Here is a 16,986-nt window from a genome sequence, read left to right on the forward strand (position 1 = left end):
AAGGATATGAATATTGCACAAGAAAAATTGCACACAATTATACCACTCCTGTTTGTACCAATGGCATCTCTGGTCACCAGTTCTGGTAACTGGTCCTCCTTTAGTATTAGAACCAAGAAGGGGAGGGTGGGGTCTTATAACAGCTTTGAAGCTGAAACCCACTAATACATTAAGAACACTTAATGTAGCATAACAACCATGCTCTTATTTTAATATTTTCACTTCAAACAGTACCTATAATATACTAGGTTTGAACAAGATAGGATATCAAGTTTAAGTGGGTTCATTATTTTAGTTTCTAGTAAAGAAATACTCCTTATGTAATACATGTTCGCTGCCTGTCTAACCTGTGTGGGGGTATGCCTTTTAAAGTAGTTCAGAATGTGAAAAATACATGCAACTATTTATTTTTGTCATGGACTCTCCATTCTACTTACTGATTTTATTCCACTCCACCCAGTTCTGAATCATGGTGTAATGGGACCCACACATCTAGCCGCTATTGCGGCAAAAGATGGACCATCTCCATTCGTGCACTAAACCACTGCCCAGTATCACCCTCTACGTGTCCTACAAAATGGTAGATTCTGCGTTAATCCCCACTGTAGTTCATAGTCTGAAATACAATCACAAATAACGTTACCCTTAAAGCGATTCCCATGTTAGGCCATTTATAAGGTTGTTACTTGTAAATGATATTTATGTCCTCAAGCAGTTTATTAAATCTGTGGTTCCAGGATCACTGGTTATTGCCTTAACTGGCTGTGAGTCACAAGGTTACAAGAGTTTATAAGTGCGATGTAAAAAGGAAATTCTCATCACTGCCGTCACGGATGTTTGCAATGAAGAAAGTAAAAATAAATAATAATGCTTGCCTACCCAGTCTGTTAACTTGGGTGTCTTTCTGCATTTGGTGATCTCATCATAAGATTCCTCTGTTACTCTGGCTACTGCTATAAAACAAAACTATTCCCAGCTGGACATCACTAACCCAAACACAACCTCCCTACAATCATTTACTTGACTTCAATTGAAATGCTAAGTAACCACTAAACCTACTACATTATATATACAATTTTACATTTGTAGTTCTTATAGGGGCTTTTCATTTAAAAAAAATACTTTGTCTAAATCCTTTCTATTACGAATCCTAATACTTTGGTGGAATCCAAGGAGAAACACTATATTTAACAAGCCCTTGCACTTGCCAATCACCTGCCGGAATGCTTGTCTAATTTTGTAATTGGGGAGATCCCACACAGTGGCTATAATTGAAAACCGCAAGGAGACACTGTACCAGATCTACCATGCTACAGAGAGCCAATCTGTGCTAAAGGTGACCAGCAGTGTTCCTGACTCTGTGATCGTCAAACACAGTGAGCAAATAGGGGAGCCCAAGGACTTTTGTCCAGGAATGATGATGTTTGTCCATGCAAGATGACGTTTAGCCTCTTTCTGAGTTCCGTTTTTTTGGAGGGAAAAATCCGAACTCTGCGTGCAAACTCGAACGTATCCGAGCCTGCACATCCCTAGTTTTAAATAAGAATAATAAAATAAGTAAAGAAACCAGTTTTCTGCCGCTAAGTCCAGAATGACCAATGTGTGTTGTTGCATGATAGAAAAATCACCCATGGCCCAAAAATTTCCATAAACTATCTCTGGTGCCAAGACACTTATGCTGGGCATACACTATACAATTATCTGTCAGATATCTGTCCAATCTGGCTGGTTGGAATGAAAACCTGGTAATGCATGGGAGCAAATGACAATAGAAATTTGCTCCCAAACACTAGAAAATGGACCAGATTTTCCTTCCCACCAGACAGATTTGACAGATATCTGACAGATAATTATATAGTGTATGCCCAGTATTACCTATGTAAAGTTGCTTTATCTGAGGCCAAATGCTTCATACTCAGTGGTCTACTTTTTTTTTTCGCGTGTGTAATTTCTGTACTGGAGGAACTTTCAGTTCCACAGATTTCCTCATTCTTTAAAACAGACCAGTCACTGTCAGGCTTCAGTTCCCTTTTTATATGCTTTGAATTAGACATTCAGTAAAATGTAACATCTGCACGCTTGGTCACAAATGGCATCCTTTAAAATGTACGGGTGACTGCATTTCGTAAAAGTTAAAGCTGATGTTTGTTTTAACATTAACAGTCTTGGAATTCTGATCAGAATGATATTGTCTAGTCTGACTAATCATGGAAAAATGATGCAATCCTTACATTCTTAAACTATTCAGACTGATAAATTTTTTCCTGCTAAATTGCATCAACTCACAAGATTCTGCTTCTCTTATGCTGGCCATACACGCTACAATTATCGGGGCGATCCGCCTGATATCGGTGGATCCCCCCGATAATTGTAGCGTGTGGGGGGACGATCGAGGGTTAAATATTGCTCGGTTGGGCATGCCGGATTGTCCAGCATGCCCGTCCGATGCGATATTTACCGGTAAACTGTCGGCCGCATCGGGCAGTGTATGCCCAGCCGTGGCCGACAGACAGACATTTCCTGTGTTCCTTCCTACGGAAATGTCTCCTCCCCCGGGGGCGGAGCGCGGATGTCGGGCTGATGCACTGTGAGAGAAATCTCAGTGTATGCCGGCGACATCTGCGGCTGGCAGGCTGCCAGATAAAATGTCTGTCGGTCTGACAGGCATTTTATCTGACCATGCATGCCCAGCATTACAAAGATCCCTGAAAAGATCAAATCAGTCAATGCAATATACACATGTTTATAGTCAAATAAAGTAAATAAGGTATGGGCTTGATCTGGTAACACTGTTGACCTGATAAATGACAAACTCCACATAAGTATGTATTGTAGAATCTGCTGAGGTAACAAATCCCCCACCCTAACTATTCCTGTGAACTCGCAGGACAATCCCTTGCCTGATCCACATGCCAACACAATGTAATAATGTACATTACCCTTCTCCTGTGGTGCCCAATAATTGTGTTACCCCAGTAAGCAATATTTTTATCCCTTCTTATGTTCGGTACCACTTGCATAGAATGAAGAGATCTCAAATGTCATGTGCATTCAAATGTTACCTAGCTGTCTTTAGTCTTCCCATAACTCTAAATTGTTCTTTTATTTCTATAAAAGTTTTTGTATTTTGATGTGCTACAAGTTATTGGTCATACTGTGTATATCTGACAGCTTTAGGAAACAACTTACCCAGTGGCACTATGCATAGAATCTGACTGAGGTGCTATATTTTTCTTTGTATGTAGTGGTTACTTTGTACGCTACACTTGGCGAGGAAGCGGTGACCTATGGTCTGAATGAATCTGGAGCCACGCACCTCATTACCAGTGCCGAGCTGCTAGAAACTAAGCTGAAGGTATGTTACATGAGATTGAGTAATGTACACAAGTATTGTATGTCATTGTTGGTACCTATACAGCCAGGGTGCCTTATTGTCCTTCTTTGCGTTCGCAGAGTGTACTGTCACAAATCGGCAACATTAAGCACATTATCTATGTGGGAAAGAAAAACCTAGACAAATCGGAATATCCTGCAGCTTTAGAGATCCATAACATGGAAGCAGTGGAAGATATGGGTGCCAAACCTGAGAATTGTAAGCATGGTTATATATTCTATAATATATCGAACAACTCTTCTAAGGCTGGACACCGAGCCCCATGCCAAGTAGTATTGCTTGCTTCAAAATAGCAATGGTCTTCCGCCTGTATTCAATTAGCCACCCCATCACTATACACCTGTTTGTGAGAGCAGCTATGAACACACAGATATGTACCAGCCCTATCATAGATGTGTGAAAGATCTGACTCTAGTGTTACAGATTAAACCCACAGTTACACAAAGATTGTCACGACGGCCTTGGATATATGTGCAGTGCGAAAAATTCGCAGCTGTGTGCAGCTTTGAATCAGGCCCCTAATCTTCTGTAACTGGAACACATGAGTTTAACTAATGAAGAGTAGCAAAGTGATAGACTTGTAAAATATAATTACATTGACACCCACAATGTTTTAATTTCTATGTAAATTATATGAACATTGGGCAATGCAATGTACAGAGCCGAATAAGTTAGTCTTACTGAAACGTACATACTGTACATCTCACAACCCACTTGCTGTTTTATGTGTCCTCAACTAGGTGTGTCTGGGTCTTCTAAATGCACACCTTGTTTAGTGTAAGCCAGAGGACTGATGTATTCTATAGATACATGTACATTCCATGCAAAACACACCGTGTGATTTTAGTGTGTGTATGAATGTGCTGGGGCAGATAGACTGCTAAATGTTTTACTAACAGGATACAGGTTGTTCCAAAAATGAGTACATTTAATGCATGAAATAGATCACAGGTTCTCAAACTCGGTCCTCAGGATCCCAAACAGTGCATGTTTTCCAGGTCTCCTCACAGAATTAATGAAATAATTATTTCCAAACTGTGGATCTTTTAAAATGTGTCAGTGAGTAATGAATACACCTGTGCACCTGCTGGGTGACCTGGAAAACATGAACTGTGTGGGGTCCTGCGGACCGAGTTTGAGAACCACTGAAATTGATTATGTAGCAACTTTTGAGTTGCTGATTCCCAGTGGACTCAGGGCCTTATTCAGAGACGGACGCTCTGAAAGAGCGCTCGCTCTGAATCAGGGCTTTTTTTTTTTTGACCACCCACAGCTATAGCGAACGGCCAGGTTGATGGTCGCGATGGTCAAGACCATCGCGACAATCGGGCTTGCGAAGAGACCCTTGTGGTAGGGTCTTGTGGCCGCAAGCCCCAGAGCGCTTTCGGCTCTAATAGAGCCGGAAGCTCTCCCACTGACATCACTGGTGATGTCAGTGGGTCCGTCCACAAACGGCAAGCGTTAGCATGGGAACGCCTCCGTTTGTGAAGCCACACCTCGGCCACGCCTACCAAACGGGGTGAGCTGTCACTCGCCATCGACAGCTCTCCCCTTTTGGTGCGAGACCCGGAGCGACGGAGCACCCGTAGCTAGCCGGTTATCGCGTATGCGCACGACGGAGCCGGCTCCGTCGTGCGCATGCCCAGTGGGCAAACATCAACCCTGTTGCGAGCGCTAAGCGCTTGCAACCGGGTCTGAATCAGGCCCTCAGTTTGTAGTGTCTTAAAGTGATCTTGTACTATTTATTGGCAATATTTGTACTTCTGTGGATCTTTCATGTCAGGTTTTGATTTGTGTTATTTCTTGGTATATCTATGCATGCAATATTCCACTTCATGACTTATAAATCATAAATGACCAAATAAGTTGAGTTTGATAATTTGATATTTCACTAGCTCCCCTAACAATAATTGGGGATATATATTTTTTTTTTTGTCCACAGTGAACAATCCTCCAAACAGACCGCTGCCTACAGACCTGGCAGTTGTAATGTACACCAGCGGTTCCACTGGCAGACCCAAAGGAGTGATGATGATTCATAGTAATTTAATCGCTGGCATGGCAGGACAGTGTGAACGGATACCTGGGCTGGGGTAAATTTCCACTTCTGCATGTTTGCTTTATAATGCTTTATCTTGATGTATACATGATATGTGTGTGTGTGTATGTATGTATGTGTATATATGTATGTATGTATGTATGTGTATATATATATATATATATATATATATATATATATATATATATATATAATATACATACACACACACACACACACACATATCATGTATACATGTGTATATATGTATATATACATACATACATACATACATACATACACAAAGATACCCTATTATTTGAGCTAAAATTATTGATGATACTGATATGTAACCAACACTTAAATCTAATACAGTGGATGGCTGCACCTTTCACCTAATATCTCTGTTAGACAGATATGGAGGGAAATGGAAACCAAGAAAGAAGAGAAAGGGCGCTCTAATGTACAAAATTTAAAATATATTAGAATACAAAATGTGTAAATAACACAAACTGAATAATTAAAAAATCAACAATTAATGCAGCAATGAAGCTACTACAATGATCAGTCCTAAATGTCGACACAAAGGATGAATCTCCCTTTCGTTTCACAGAGAGTACATTTAATGAGTCCTTTGTTGGTCTTTAAATGATTTTGTAGAGGTCACAAATCCTGTTTTCAGGGTTTAGCAATGATTCCTTGTGATGTTGCTGAAAAATACCCTTCCACCAAAAATACACCCAAAAGGCCACTATTATTATTTGAATAAAACACTTCACTCTCAATAAAAAAGAACAATATTTATTCAATAAAATCAGTGAATCTGATGAGCTTACATCAAACACTAGTCAAAATACGATGGAAACCCAACGCATTTCGTCCCCACATGGGACTTCATCAAGGGTACATCATCAAACGACTGTATTATCAGTCCTATTAATAGTCAGGACAATGTGAACACTGATTAAACGATCCTAAGATCTGTTTGCGGAGAATAAACTAGAGTAGACGCACTTTATATAGTGGATGGATTTATACTCCCAGGTAAGGATTGCTCAGAAGCAATAATCCTGTTCCACTCCTGCAAAATACTGCTGACAAGTGTTTCAGTCTGCTGCAAAAAAGTGTATGTATGTATGTATATGTATGTATATGTATATATATATATATATATATATATATGTGTATATATATATATATATGTGTATATATATATATATATATATATGTGTATATATATATATATATATATATATATATATATATATATATATATATATATATATCTCTATCTCTATCTCTTACTGGCAGGAGCCAGACTCAATGATCAACACCAACTTCTCTGAATTATTGCTAATGATTATTACTGTTTAGTAATAACTTTATAGTCCATTTTCTTCATGTCTGACAGTAACTTTATTGTAAAGCAATAAAGTATTGAAGAAAACATACAGGACCATAGTTACTTGTGGCATTCCATTTACTTTTTGGGATTGTTTTTATTTTTTCTCTCCTAAATAAACATTATGTATTCATTTTCAGTTTAGCTATTTTTACAAAATCTTAGGAATGGCTAAATGCGATTTCTATAAATCTGTTGATATTGGATTCTTTGCACAAAGCAATCTGCATTTCTGTGGCTTTACACAAAGCTTGAGCCTTTCTCTTTAGCCCTTAAAGTGCCTATGGCAGTTTTACATATGTAAAAGTTTCTGTACAATTACAGAACTTAAAGCCGAATTCCTTTATGGAAACTCCTCCCAACGTCGCACACGTCTGACACATTTTATATACAGAATATAGTTACATGAGTGAATATCTATTAACTGTAACAAAGCATATCAAAGTATGTACAAATAATTGGTTAAACACTATAATGGTATTTATATTGATCATAGGATTATTTCTACAAAATGCTCCGTCTGAGTTCTGTTTTTTGCTTTTTTTTTTATCCATTTATTCTTAAAAATACATGAACATAATAATAATCTTCATATTCCTCTTCTTGCAGGCCCAAAGATACCTACATTGGCTACCTGCCTTTAGCACATGTGCTAGAGATGACTGCAGAGATATCATGTGTAACCTATGGCTGTAGGATTGGATACTCCTCTCCACTAACACTGTCAGACCAGGTGGGAACATGTATTCTCTGAAGTTGATTGATGCTATTTGTATCTTTTCTTTTGATCATTGATCCTTTTAACAGGAGTATTGGAGAGATTACTTTAAAATGACTTCTGAGCTGGTGTGTTGGACTAATATGATGGGGGAAAGGAATAATCTGATGTGGTGTTCTTTGTTGGTAACTTGAATGTATGGTGACTGCATTGGTGTCTGGATTTCATGCCCCCATGTCTTCCAAAACAGCAGAGTATAAGCCTTTAGCAGTATTGTGCTTTTCTTTTGTAAAAAAAAAAAAAAAAAAAGGATAATGCACAGAATATTGGCAGCACATTCATAATAAAGTCTGTTATCAGCAACTGACTTGGCAGATATGGCTAGGTAACGCGGGTGTCGTGGTGTGTGAATGTTCTGTGCGGACAGCAGTGACCAATGACATTACAGATGCAAGGTGGGTACTTAACCAGAGATCCTCTGTCAGTGCAGATAAAGCCAAGTACTTGCTTTTTGACATTAGACGTTCTGTTTTCTATGAAATAAAGCTGTTCAGGGGAGTTCCTAAGGGCTGCAAAGTTATGACGGAGAGCAGCCCAGAAAACGATTTTAGGTCTACCCAAGACCTCTATAGGCAGTAGAAAAACATGTAGGTAAATCGTTCCTAGGCGCTACCCTTAAGAGTAGAGATCATGTGTAATATACAGATCATATAACAAGGGATACCTGACTGGTAGCTGATATATGCCTGTAATGAGTATATGGATTCTAATAGTCCCTTAATATATGTACTTCGTGTTCAAATATGTGGCAGCTTTCATTAATATCGCAGTCAAATTCGATATTTGAATAAAAGCATGCACTATTTAATGTGACATATACACATGAGAACAAAAAGCATAAAAACATCAAGCATATAAAAATCATATGTGTAGCAAAATGGATATATTGCCGGGTGGCTGTTTTACCAGATGGTAGAAAGTCACGAGCATTGACGTAAAAAGCAAGGAGGTGGTCCGGATCTCCTCAAACCTGCATCAGCCTGGTGTAAATGGCAGCCCCTTCCTACTGTCTGCCAACGCATTTTGGGACTCCTGGTCCCTTTTCCAAGGTATGAAGGTATTCAAAAATTTTATTTGACTGCAATATTAATGAAAGCTGCCACATATGTGAATACGAAATACATATTAATGGACTATTAGAATCCATATACTCATTACAGGCATATATCATTAACCAGTCGGGTATCCCTTGTTGTATGATCTGTATATCACACATGTTCTGTTTTCTATATTGACTACAGAATCTCTGGTGTAAGCTTTCTTGTGTATGTCTTTGGTTAATGAAATTGAGGGCATATGGGCAATTTTCCAGTGTCTGAAGCATTCAAGCCTAGTTATTTATTGTGGCTGGAAAAGCTTTTACTACTCGCAACTTTTACTGGGCAGCTAAAATGCTGTGAATATAATGGATTGCAGTTGTAGAGTGGACCCTTCTGTCATTGTTTAAAACTGTTCCAGTGATTCAATGCTCGCGTTACGTCCTCCTCACTAAACGCCTGAATTATTGTCATTTGGAGCAGTACTATGCTGTGAGTTAACCATGGTGTTCAAGGTATCCGTGCGACACCTCCCTAAAGGAGGAAACAACAACAACAATTCCAGATTGCAATTTTGGGACAGGTTTGTTCTCGCCTCTTAAGCCCTAAATGTCATCATCTGCTTAGATATGGTTGCCCCACCCCTGTTTGCTGTAGTCTGGCAATGACAATGAACACAAGGGAAAGGCTGGTGGGGCTGGTATGGTCATAATAATAATCTATATTTCCTGCTTCAGTGTTTCTCTTTGGGCAGGTGTGTTGTGAACGTGTACACTGATGAGAAATGTTGATCTAGTATAATTTGTTATAGCATTGCATGCATGGTCTTCTCCTTGTTAATCTGTTATTTTTATTGTTATTGTCATTAGTTGGTCGGTCCTCCATTCTCTTCATAACTTAGCTTAACAGTTCTTGCCCCCTATAGGTGGTCATGATTGGCGAATGGCAGTATGCTGTTCATGTGATTGGGGTGTTTCTTAGCTGCCTCTTTAAATAGTTTTATTTAGAAATAAATACATATTGTGGCTACAGCACAATTGTGTCATTTGAATGGATATGGTTTTTCTTATTTCTGGTGTGTTGGTCTTGCTATGCATAAAGCAGCTAACCAGGTCTTTGTATAGTATTTTCACTGGCAAGGAGATACATTGAATCATCCTCTCTTTAATTTTGATGTCCAGGGTACATCATATACAGATGTGGCCTAATGTAGTCAAAAGACATTCAGGACTATATGGTCTTTATCATTTCTACTTGTGTAGGAGAAGGTTGACTAACTGATTCTGAACTGCACCCTTACAATGCACCCTGGCGTGAAGGGCATCATTGTTCTCGTACACTGCACTAGAATGTGGCAAGTGTCTCTACTTCAAGGCACAAAGCCAAATTTACCCAGAAGAAAGTCTTCACTCATCGACTAGCCCTCTGAATAATCAGTCTTTCTTTCTCTGGCGTGTGTTTGTGTGTGTGTGTGTGTGTGTGTGTGTGTGTGTGTGTGTTTGTGTGATAGCTGGTTTTACACACAGCTCTATACTACAGCCAAACCAGCAGAATAATCGGACTCTCTGCCAGCCAGGAAGGGGGAGGATATAAATATTTTAAAATGGATAACCACCCTGGAGCTAGATTACCATGCGGTGCACACAACCAGAGTTGAAGGGGAGATTCCTGAAATATTTACTCCTGTTACTACACTAAAAATGTCTGTTAAGAAAGCGACTGCTAGCCAATTGTATTGAGATGTCTAGAGATGGTATGCTTAACAACAGTTCTCCTACATTACTATTGAATTGACAGCTGGAGCATTTGGTTCCTTTCATAAAGCAACTTTAATGCACTCTTTCCTATCAAACTGTTTTAAAAAGTCTAATGTGTCTAACCTCAGCTCTGCTGATGTATAAATAGCGTTATCTCGGTCTATAAAAAGTGTGTATCCAAAACAAGTGATTCACCCAACGGCAGCTCACCAGAAAAGTGATGTCCTTTTAGATTACTAAACATTTGCACTTTGTAAAATGCTAAGACCCCTAGAGAATGTCAGCAGGCTTGTTAGTTCTCCATGTTGCAATATGCTCACACTGTTCTCAGCCTTACGCTCTCTGACAGGCTAAGTCTTGCTTGGAAAATTCTTTAGTGTGTGTGTGTGTGTGTGTGTGTGTGTGTGTGTGTGTGTGTGTGTCTTTCTCTCTCTCTCTTTCTCCAAACCCCCCCCCACCCTCCGGGACATATACAGTAATGGAATGCTGCCTTACGTGTGTGTGTGTGTGTGTGTGTGTGTGTATGGATCTAGCAGTTCTATCCCTTCAACAGCAAACTCCTTCTTGCCATTATTTTGACCCTTGAAAATTGTTTATGGGATTCTAGTACTGTATTTTAGGTCTGACTTACACTTGTTGTTTTGATAATAGGAACCTTTATATTTTGCCATTGATAACATTTAGTGCGATACCCTATTTAGCTGTGGCAATTAATTACCCCGATGAATCAATCCAATTAGCCCCGATGCCAGCACTTAAGGGGGGTTTTGTTTTGCCTGCCTCAGGCAAACCAAATTCCAATAAGTAAGGTTTTTTTTTCGGCGGTCAGTGCCGCGAAAGCACATAAGTATGCGGCTTTTCACTGATCCTATGTGTTTTCGGGCGCGAAACGGTAATTTTCAGCATGAAAAAAGGGCTATAATTGGATAGCCCAATGATGACCATCGGGCTTATATCATTTTTCCCCATGTGACAAATTACTGCGGGTAATAGGATACTCCCCTTTGTAGATTTTAAAGGTCACAAATATGTGGGAAAGCCTGCAATCAGGCTACAACTTTTCATATGTTAGTACAGTTAAGGAATATGAGGAAAGAAATGATCTGCTAGTGTTACTGGTTATGTGTAGCAGTGTCCTGTATACAATTTAATGCGCTTTATTTTCTTTTATATGCTATATAATGTAAAAGATGCCTTATCTTCGTTAAAATGCCATGTTAGAGATTTCATAAATCTTGCCCGTCTCTTACATGGACTGAAATCCTAGTTACCCCAATTCTGGGTCTCGCATGTAGGCTGGTGTCACGGAAAATGTTATTAAGGCACACAAGCAGCCAGGCCAAGCCATTGTATTCTACCTTTTGTATATTTCTGGATTTGAGTGAGCGGTCATCTGAAGCTATTTTTTAATAAGATTGGATTATGCTGTATTACGTCTAAAATCCTGAAGTACATGGCGATCTATGAAGACAGTTGAGACTTGTCCTTATCTGTGACTACCGTATATAAATTGTTGGTAGATGTGATGATGGACCGAGCCAATTGTTAACATGATTCATAAAATGATCTTGTCAGAGCCCAATACTCTGAAACTGCTTTGCGCCAATCACATGGGGTTTTCAATTTTGATTATTTTTCTTTTGTCTCTACAGTCCAGTAAAATTAAGAAGGGAAGCAAAGGTGATTGTACAGTTCTGAAGCCCACCCTGATGGCTGCTGTTCCTGTAAGTGTAGTACTGTGTGTATTGTCTGACAGACCATGAACACAAACATAGGGGCATTCTGGTAACTACTAACCCGCTGTCCTAAATTGTACACTAATGATAAAATAAGTGAACCATGACCGTTTGTGGCCAAGTGTCCTCTTTTACTCTGTAAAGAAATTAAGGTCTCCTCGGGCGCCCTGTAAGGGAGTGAATCTATGAAATATGGGTTAGTCGGGTAGGAAAAGGTATCACATAAGCCATACTCACAGCTTTATTATGATCTCATTAATTTGTAACCACAGTGACCCTGCTTCCTACAGCTCTACTCACATGTGCGTTACCCAGACATTGATGGTTCATGGTTGTTGGTGCACTAATGTGTCTTGAATTGAACAGTCTGCAAACTCATCTGCTACTCTAATAAGTTATTGTTATCTCACAGGAAATCATGGATCGCATTTATAAGAATGTCATGAGCAAAGTGCAAGAAATGAATGTTTTCCAGAGAACATTGTTTAAGCTGGGCTATGATTACAAGCTGGAGCAGATAAAGAAGGGATATGATGCTCCATTATGCAATATGTAAGCAAAGCAGTTCTGTGCAATTTGTATAGTGTTGCAGCTGGCCACACACATTGAGGCAGTTGGTAAAGACAGACACATTTTGGCTTTATGATCTTGTTTGTCTTGTGGATTTTACATTACAGCCTCATCACAAGGATTTTTACTATGATAACTGTAATTGGTATGAGATTAATCAGCCAATCCGATTTCTCAAACAGAGATGGGAATTTAATTTTTTGAACTGCATATAGCAACCACTTACTGTATATCTTACTATCCTTAATATTGTACATTTATAAATAAATATGTTCCTCTCCTAATTCATTGTTTCATTGTGTTTTCCCTTTCAGGATACTGTTCAAAAAAGTGAAAGCTTTATTAGGAGGGAATGTGCGCATGATGCTGTGTGGCGGTGCTCCTTTGTCTCCACAGACCCAGAGATTTATGAATATCTGTTTTTGCTGTCCTGTCGGCCAGGGTTATGGATTAACAGAAACATGTGGAGCTGGTACTATCACCGAAGGTAAATACGTCTCTATAGGCACTGGCTACAAGACTAACAATGACTGCCTTGTTTAATGATTAATAACCACTTCCTACTGCTAAATTTGGTTACAGAAAAGTATACAACAATAATACTTCACTTCCTGCTACTAGCAGTGAAAAAATGCTGTAGGCAGTGGTTTAGTATTTCTCCAATATGTAAATCAAACGAATTGTCCTGCCTGCACAGTAGTAATGTAAGTTTTTATGTTATTGGAGTACATTGTCAAATCATATTCACTATAATTCATAATTTCAGTTCCTGGACTAGCTGCAATTTAAGGTTTTGGGCCTTATTTTGTTTTTGTTTTTTCTACACAAGCACAGCAGAATGTGTTGGAAGCATACCGCCTAGGGATGAGACCTCAAAAGAAAACATTGGTAGTACCGATGTTTTTAATATTGGCCAAAAACAATTATTCTTAAACAGTGTTTTGGGAACACTGACTATTTTTGATATTAGCCGATGTTTCTACTGTACTTGTTTTTAAGTGATCTAGCTACTTAACACTCAGGCAATGGATTTGAACACGAAACCTGATGTACCATATTCATACACCTAACTTGTGAGCTAATAATTAGTGTAGTTTGTGAGTACCTTGTCATTCGGTTAAAGCCCCCTGTACTTAAAACACTCAATGCTCAGTATGCCATACAGGGCACTCAAACTCCTAACCTCATACACCACAGTCAGACACTTAACACATGAGCTATATGCTCCTGTGTTGCAAGCATAGTAATTGTATGAAGCTAGTTGTAATTGTCAGTTTAAGCGATGGACTTAACTAAATGATACACATCTCCTGTACGTATGGTCTTAGCCGCTAGGAGCGGGAGCCTATGAAATGAGCTGTCCGCCAAGCCCTTCAATACATTTGTAGAAAATTGATTTAACATAGGATCCTTATCATTTAGGAGTTACCCATCGGAACCAATCCATCGATGGTTCAAATGAAACCTCATTCGATTTCCATTCCTGATACCGTTCGATAAATATGTTCAGCAAGAGATATACTGATTTTTATACAGTTTACACAGTGTCCACATAGACCATAAAATAAGTGACATAGAAGTAATTATGTGAAATAGATGCGTACAATGTACACTGCATGGCATAGGGATCAATAGATCCCTTGCTGGAAGAATGTATCAGGTGGCACACTCCTGTTTTGTTCCATGTGGTTTCGCATTAAGTGCTGCTAATCCAAAAAGGGGTTTGTATAGAATTTTATGAGTAATATCACTATTGCTTGTGATTACTTACGTTCTAATTAAAGAAGACATCTAAAATGATCATGTTTTTCTTCTTGTAGTTCTTGCTCAGTGCCGATTTCCTCTGCATTGTTGTATTTATTAATGTGCATACCTTACAGCTTGCCATATCCCATCTGTTCATACCTGCTTGCACTTCACGTTAAACAATATATCATTCCTCTGGCAGATTTGATTTGTTTGGCAAGCAGTGAAATAAAACCTTATTCTTTTCCTTTTCATCTTCAGTATGTGACTACAGCACTGGCAGAGTGGGCGCTCCTCTTACTTGCTGCGAATTTAAACTGCGAGACTGGCTGGAAGGTAGGCCGATTTTTGTTAATGTTCTGTTGTCTTGTAAATAGTTACTGTGGTTTTTAACATTGTAGTTCATTTATTCACTTTGTATGAAGGTGAACCATAGCTGCCAATCTGCAATTTATGTAGTTGAATTTAGGCACTGAACTAAAATTAGGTGTATTGTATTGTAATTTGGTAGGAATGACCGATTCCAGTAATACGTATTATAATAGGGACAGATTCTTCCACTGCCCTGAAGAATAAGGGGTTCTGGAGTTCCTTCCTACATGCAGCAGCGGTGGGAAGTGCTGGGAAGACCAGATCTCTGTAGAAGGAGGTTAGGTATTGAAGTGAATGTGCAGGGCCGTAAAGAATGTGGCCGGGCCTGGGTAATGTGGGGACATGGACTAATTGTGGAGGTGTGGCCATGGCCCCTACAGAAAGAAAAATCTCAAAAATAGTATGTTCGACCTTTCTGGACACCTCACAACTGCGTGTGCTGAGCTGGGGTGATTGGCTGCTGGTGCTAACAGGTAATGAAGGAGTGACTGAACCGAGCTCCAGCCAGGTCTCTTCAACAAGTCCAGATAATTACTACCCGCTCACCGTGCCCCCTCCCGTCGCCGCTGCAAATGTGATAAAGGGAGAATGCAAAAAGCGTATGTAAGATATCTGGATGTGATGCATCCCGCCGCTCTTCGCATGCATGCCGTCGTTAGTAATGCCGGTATGCATGAAGGAATACGCAAAGGACCGCTCTCTATGTAAGAGCGGCCCTTTGCGAATTAGGGACTTCCATGTCTAAGACCCAGAAGCCCCTCTGGAGTCCTTCTGCACATGCGTGGAAGGACACACACGCCACGGGGGGTGCTGGGAGGGATCAGATTGGATCCCTCTTACAGCACTCTCCCGATAGAAGTCCTTAGGCCATCTGGAGATGGTGTTACCCACCGCATCCAAGCCCCGGAGTCATCACATTGCGGGGCTTGGTGCATATGAGAAATGCGGTCAAAGCCGCATTTTCACGGTTTGACCACATTTCTCCCCTTGCTGTATCCCGCCCATTGTCAGATGGGGATATTTTGTAACCTGGTAGCATGAGAGAGATGCATGCAGCAGTACAATGCATGTTTCTGCTACATGTCGCCTGATGCGTGTGGCAGACGTGACGTAGTGGAAACGTGGGTGTGGCATGTACAGCCTACAGTATGCCCCAATGTAATGTTACTATTTGTTAATTTGAAACTAGTTACCAGACAAAATAATCAGGCTAGAAGACCAAAGAAATGAAGAGGGTGAGGGTGGAATAGATCCAAATAGCTGGGGGTCAGAATATAATTGTCTTGGGATTAGGGCACCTAGGTAACTATAAATGGCAGGATAAACATGCTCAGGATGAGTTTGATCTAAGTGCACTGTTGGCACAGGAAGGGCTGTGTGGGAGTAGATATTGGGAAGGTGTCGGGTTAACACTGGCGGTGCAGGGTTCCACAGAACAGCATAATGGATTCATTTTGAACAGAAAACCTTTGTATAAAATCCTGTTCAAGTGTCCAGCATTTCATTTATTCCAGTCTCTAAATTTTTGTGTAAACCCTCTTACTGAAAATATGTAATCGCTGTGAGCTATATGCACCTGTCGTGGCACAGCTAGCAATCATTGGTTAGGGCTCTCTGATGAGAGAAGGTAAAGAACACATTTCATTTTATTGTTTCCCACATAAGCATTTGTAAATGAAGAGGAGGCAGTATACACACAAGCCTCATTACTAAAGCTGGTAATACAGACACAACTCAGTCATTGCTGTTTTATCACTTTCAAAAATGTTTAAAACTTAAACCGCGTTTGTTCCTCTTTTTGATGTATGTGTTCTGCTGGTGCTGTCTTAGTTCCTATATTAACTTCTATTCATGTGTTATTAGGACACTGCAGAAACAGCCTTCCTGGCAACATCCACTTATTGTGCCTTAAATAACCTCATCTGTCTATAAATATCAGAATACTTCTGCTGTGTCAATTTATGTTTGATATGCAATCCAGAAAGGGGGTCTTCCTGCCCTAAACACCTTCAGTGGCTGGATGTGCGATTTCCCAGTTACTGATTAGCAAAGCACTCCAGAAATGACATGTTGGGGAACATCATTGTGCAGAGTTGCACTTATAGCAGATGCTCAATGCAGCCATACTGGTTGGTTTTGATCGAGATTAACTCTTT

At 39.8% G+C, this 16,986-nt stretch overlaps 1 protein-coding gene across 3 annotated transcripts in view; it reads left to right on the plus strand.

Annotated features, from left to right (window-relative positions):
• The window catches only part of ACSL4 (acyl-CoA synthetase long chain family member 4), an 84,701-nt gene that overhangs the window by 51,850 nt on the left and 15,865 nt on the right, over positions 1-16,986 (plus strand). For all 3 annotated transcript variants that reach the window (XM_088482852.1, XM_088482853.1, XM_088482854.1), the window contains exons 5-12: positions 3,246-3,355; positions 3,454-3,592; positions 5,337-5,487; positions 7,444-7,567; positions 12,059-12,130; positions 12,555-12,694; positions 13,027-13,199; positions 14,720-14,794. In XM_088482852.1, coding sequence (XP_088338978.1) covers positions 3,246-3,355; positions 3,454-3,592; positions 5,337-5,487; positions 7,444-7,567; positions 12,059-12,130; positions 12,555-12,694; positions 13,027-13,199; positions 14,720-14,794 — 984 coding nt within the window. The remainder of the gene's footprint in view (positions 1-3,245; positions 3,356-3,453; positions 3,593-5,336; positions 5,488-7,443; positions 7,568-12,058; positions 12,131-12,554; positions 12,695-13,026; positions 13,200-14,719; positions 14,795-16,986) is intronic.

Source organism: Taudactylus pleione, unplaced genomic scaffold (genome assembly GCF_031769625.1).
Source record: "Taudactylus pleione unplaced genomic scaffold, aTauple2 ptg000296l, whole genome shotgun sequence".
NCBI lineage: Eukaryota > Metazoa > Chordata > Amphibia > Anura > Myobatrachidae > Taudactylus > Taudactylus pleione.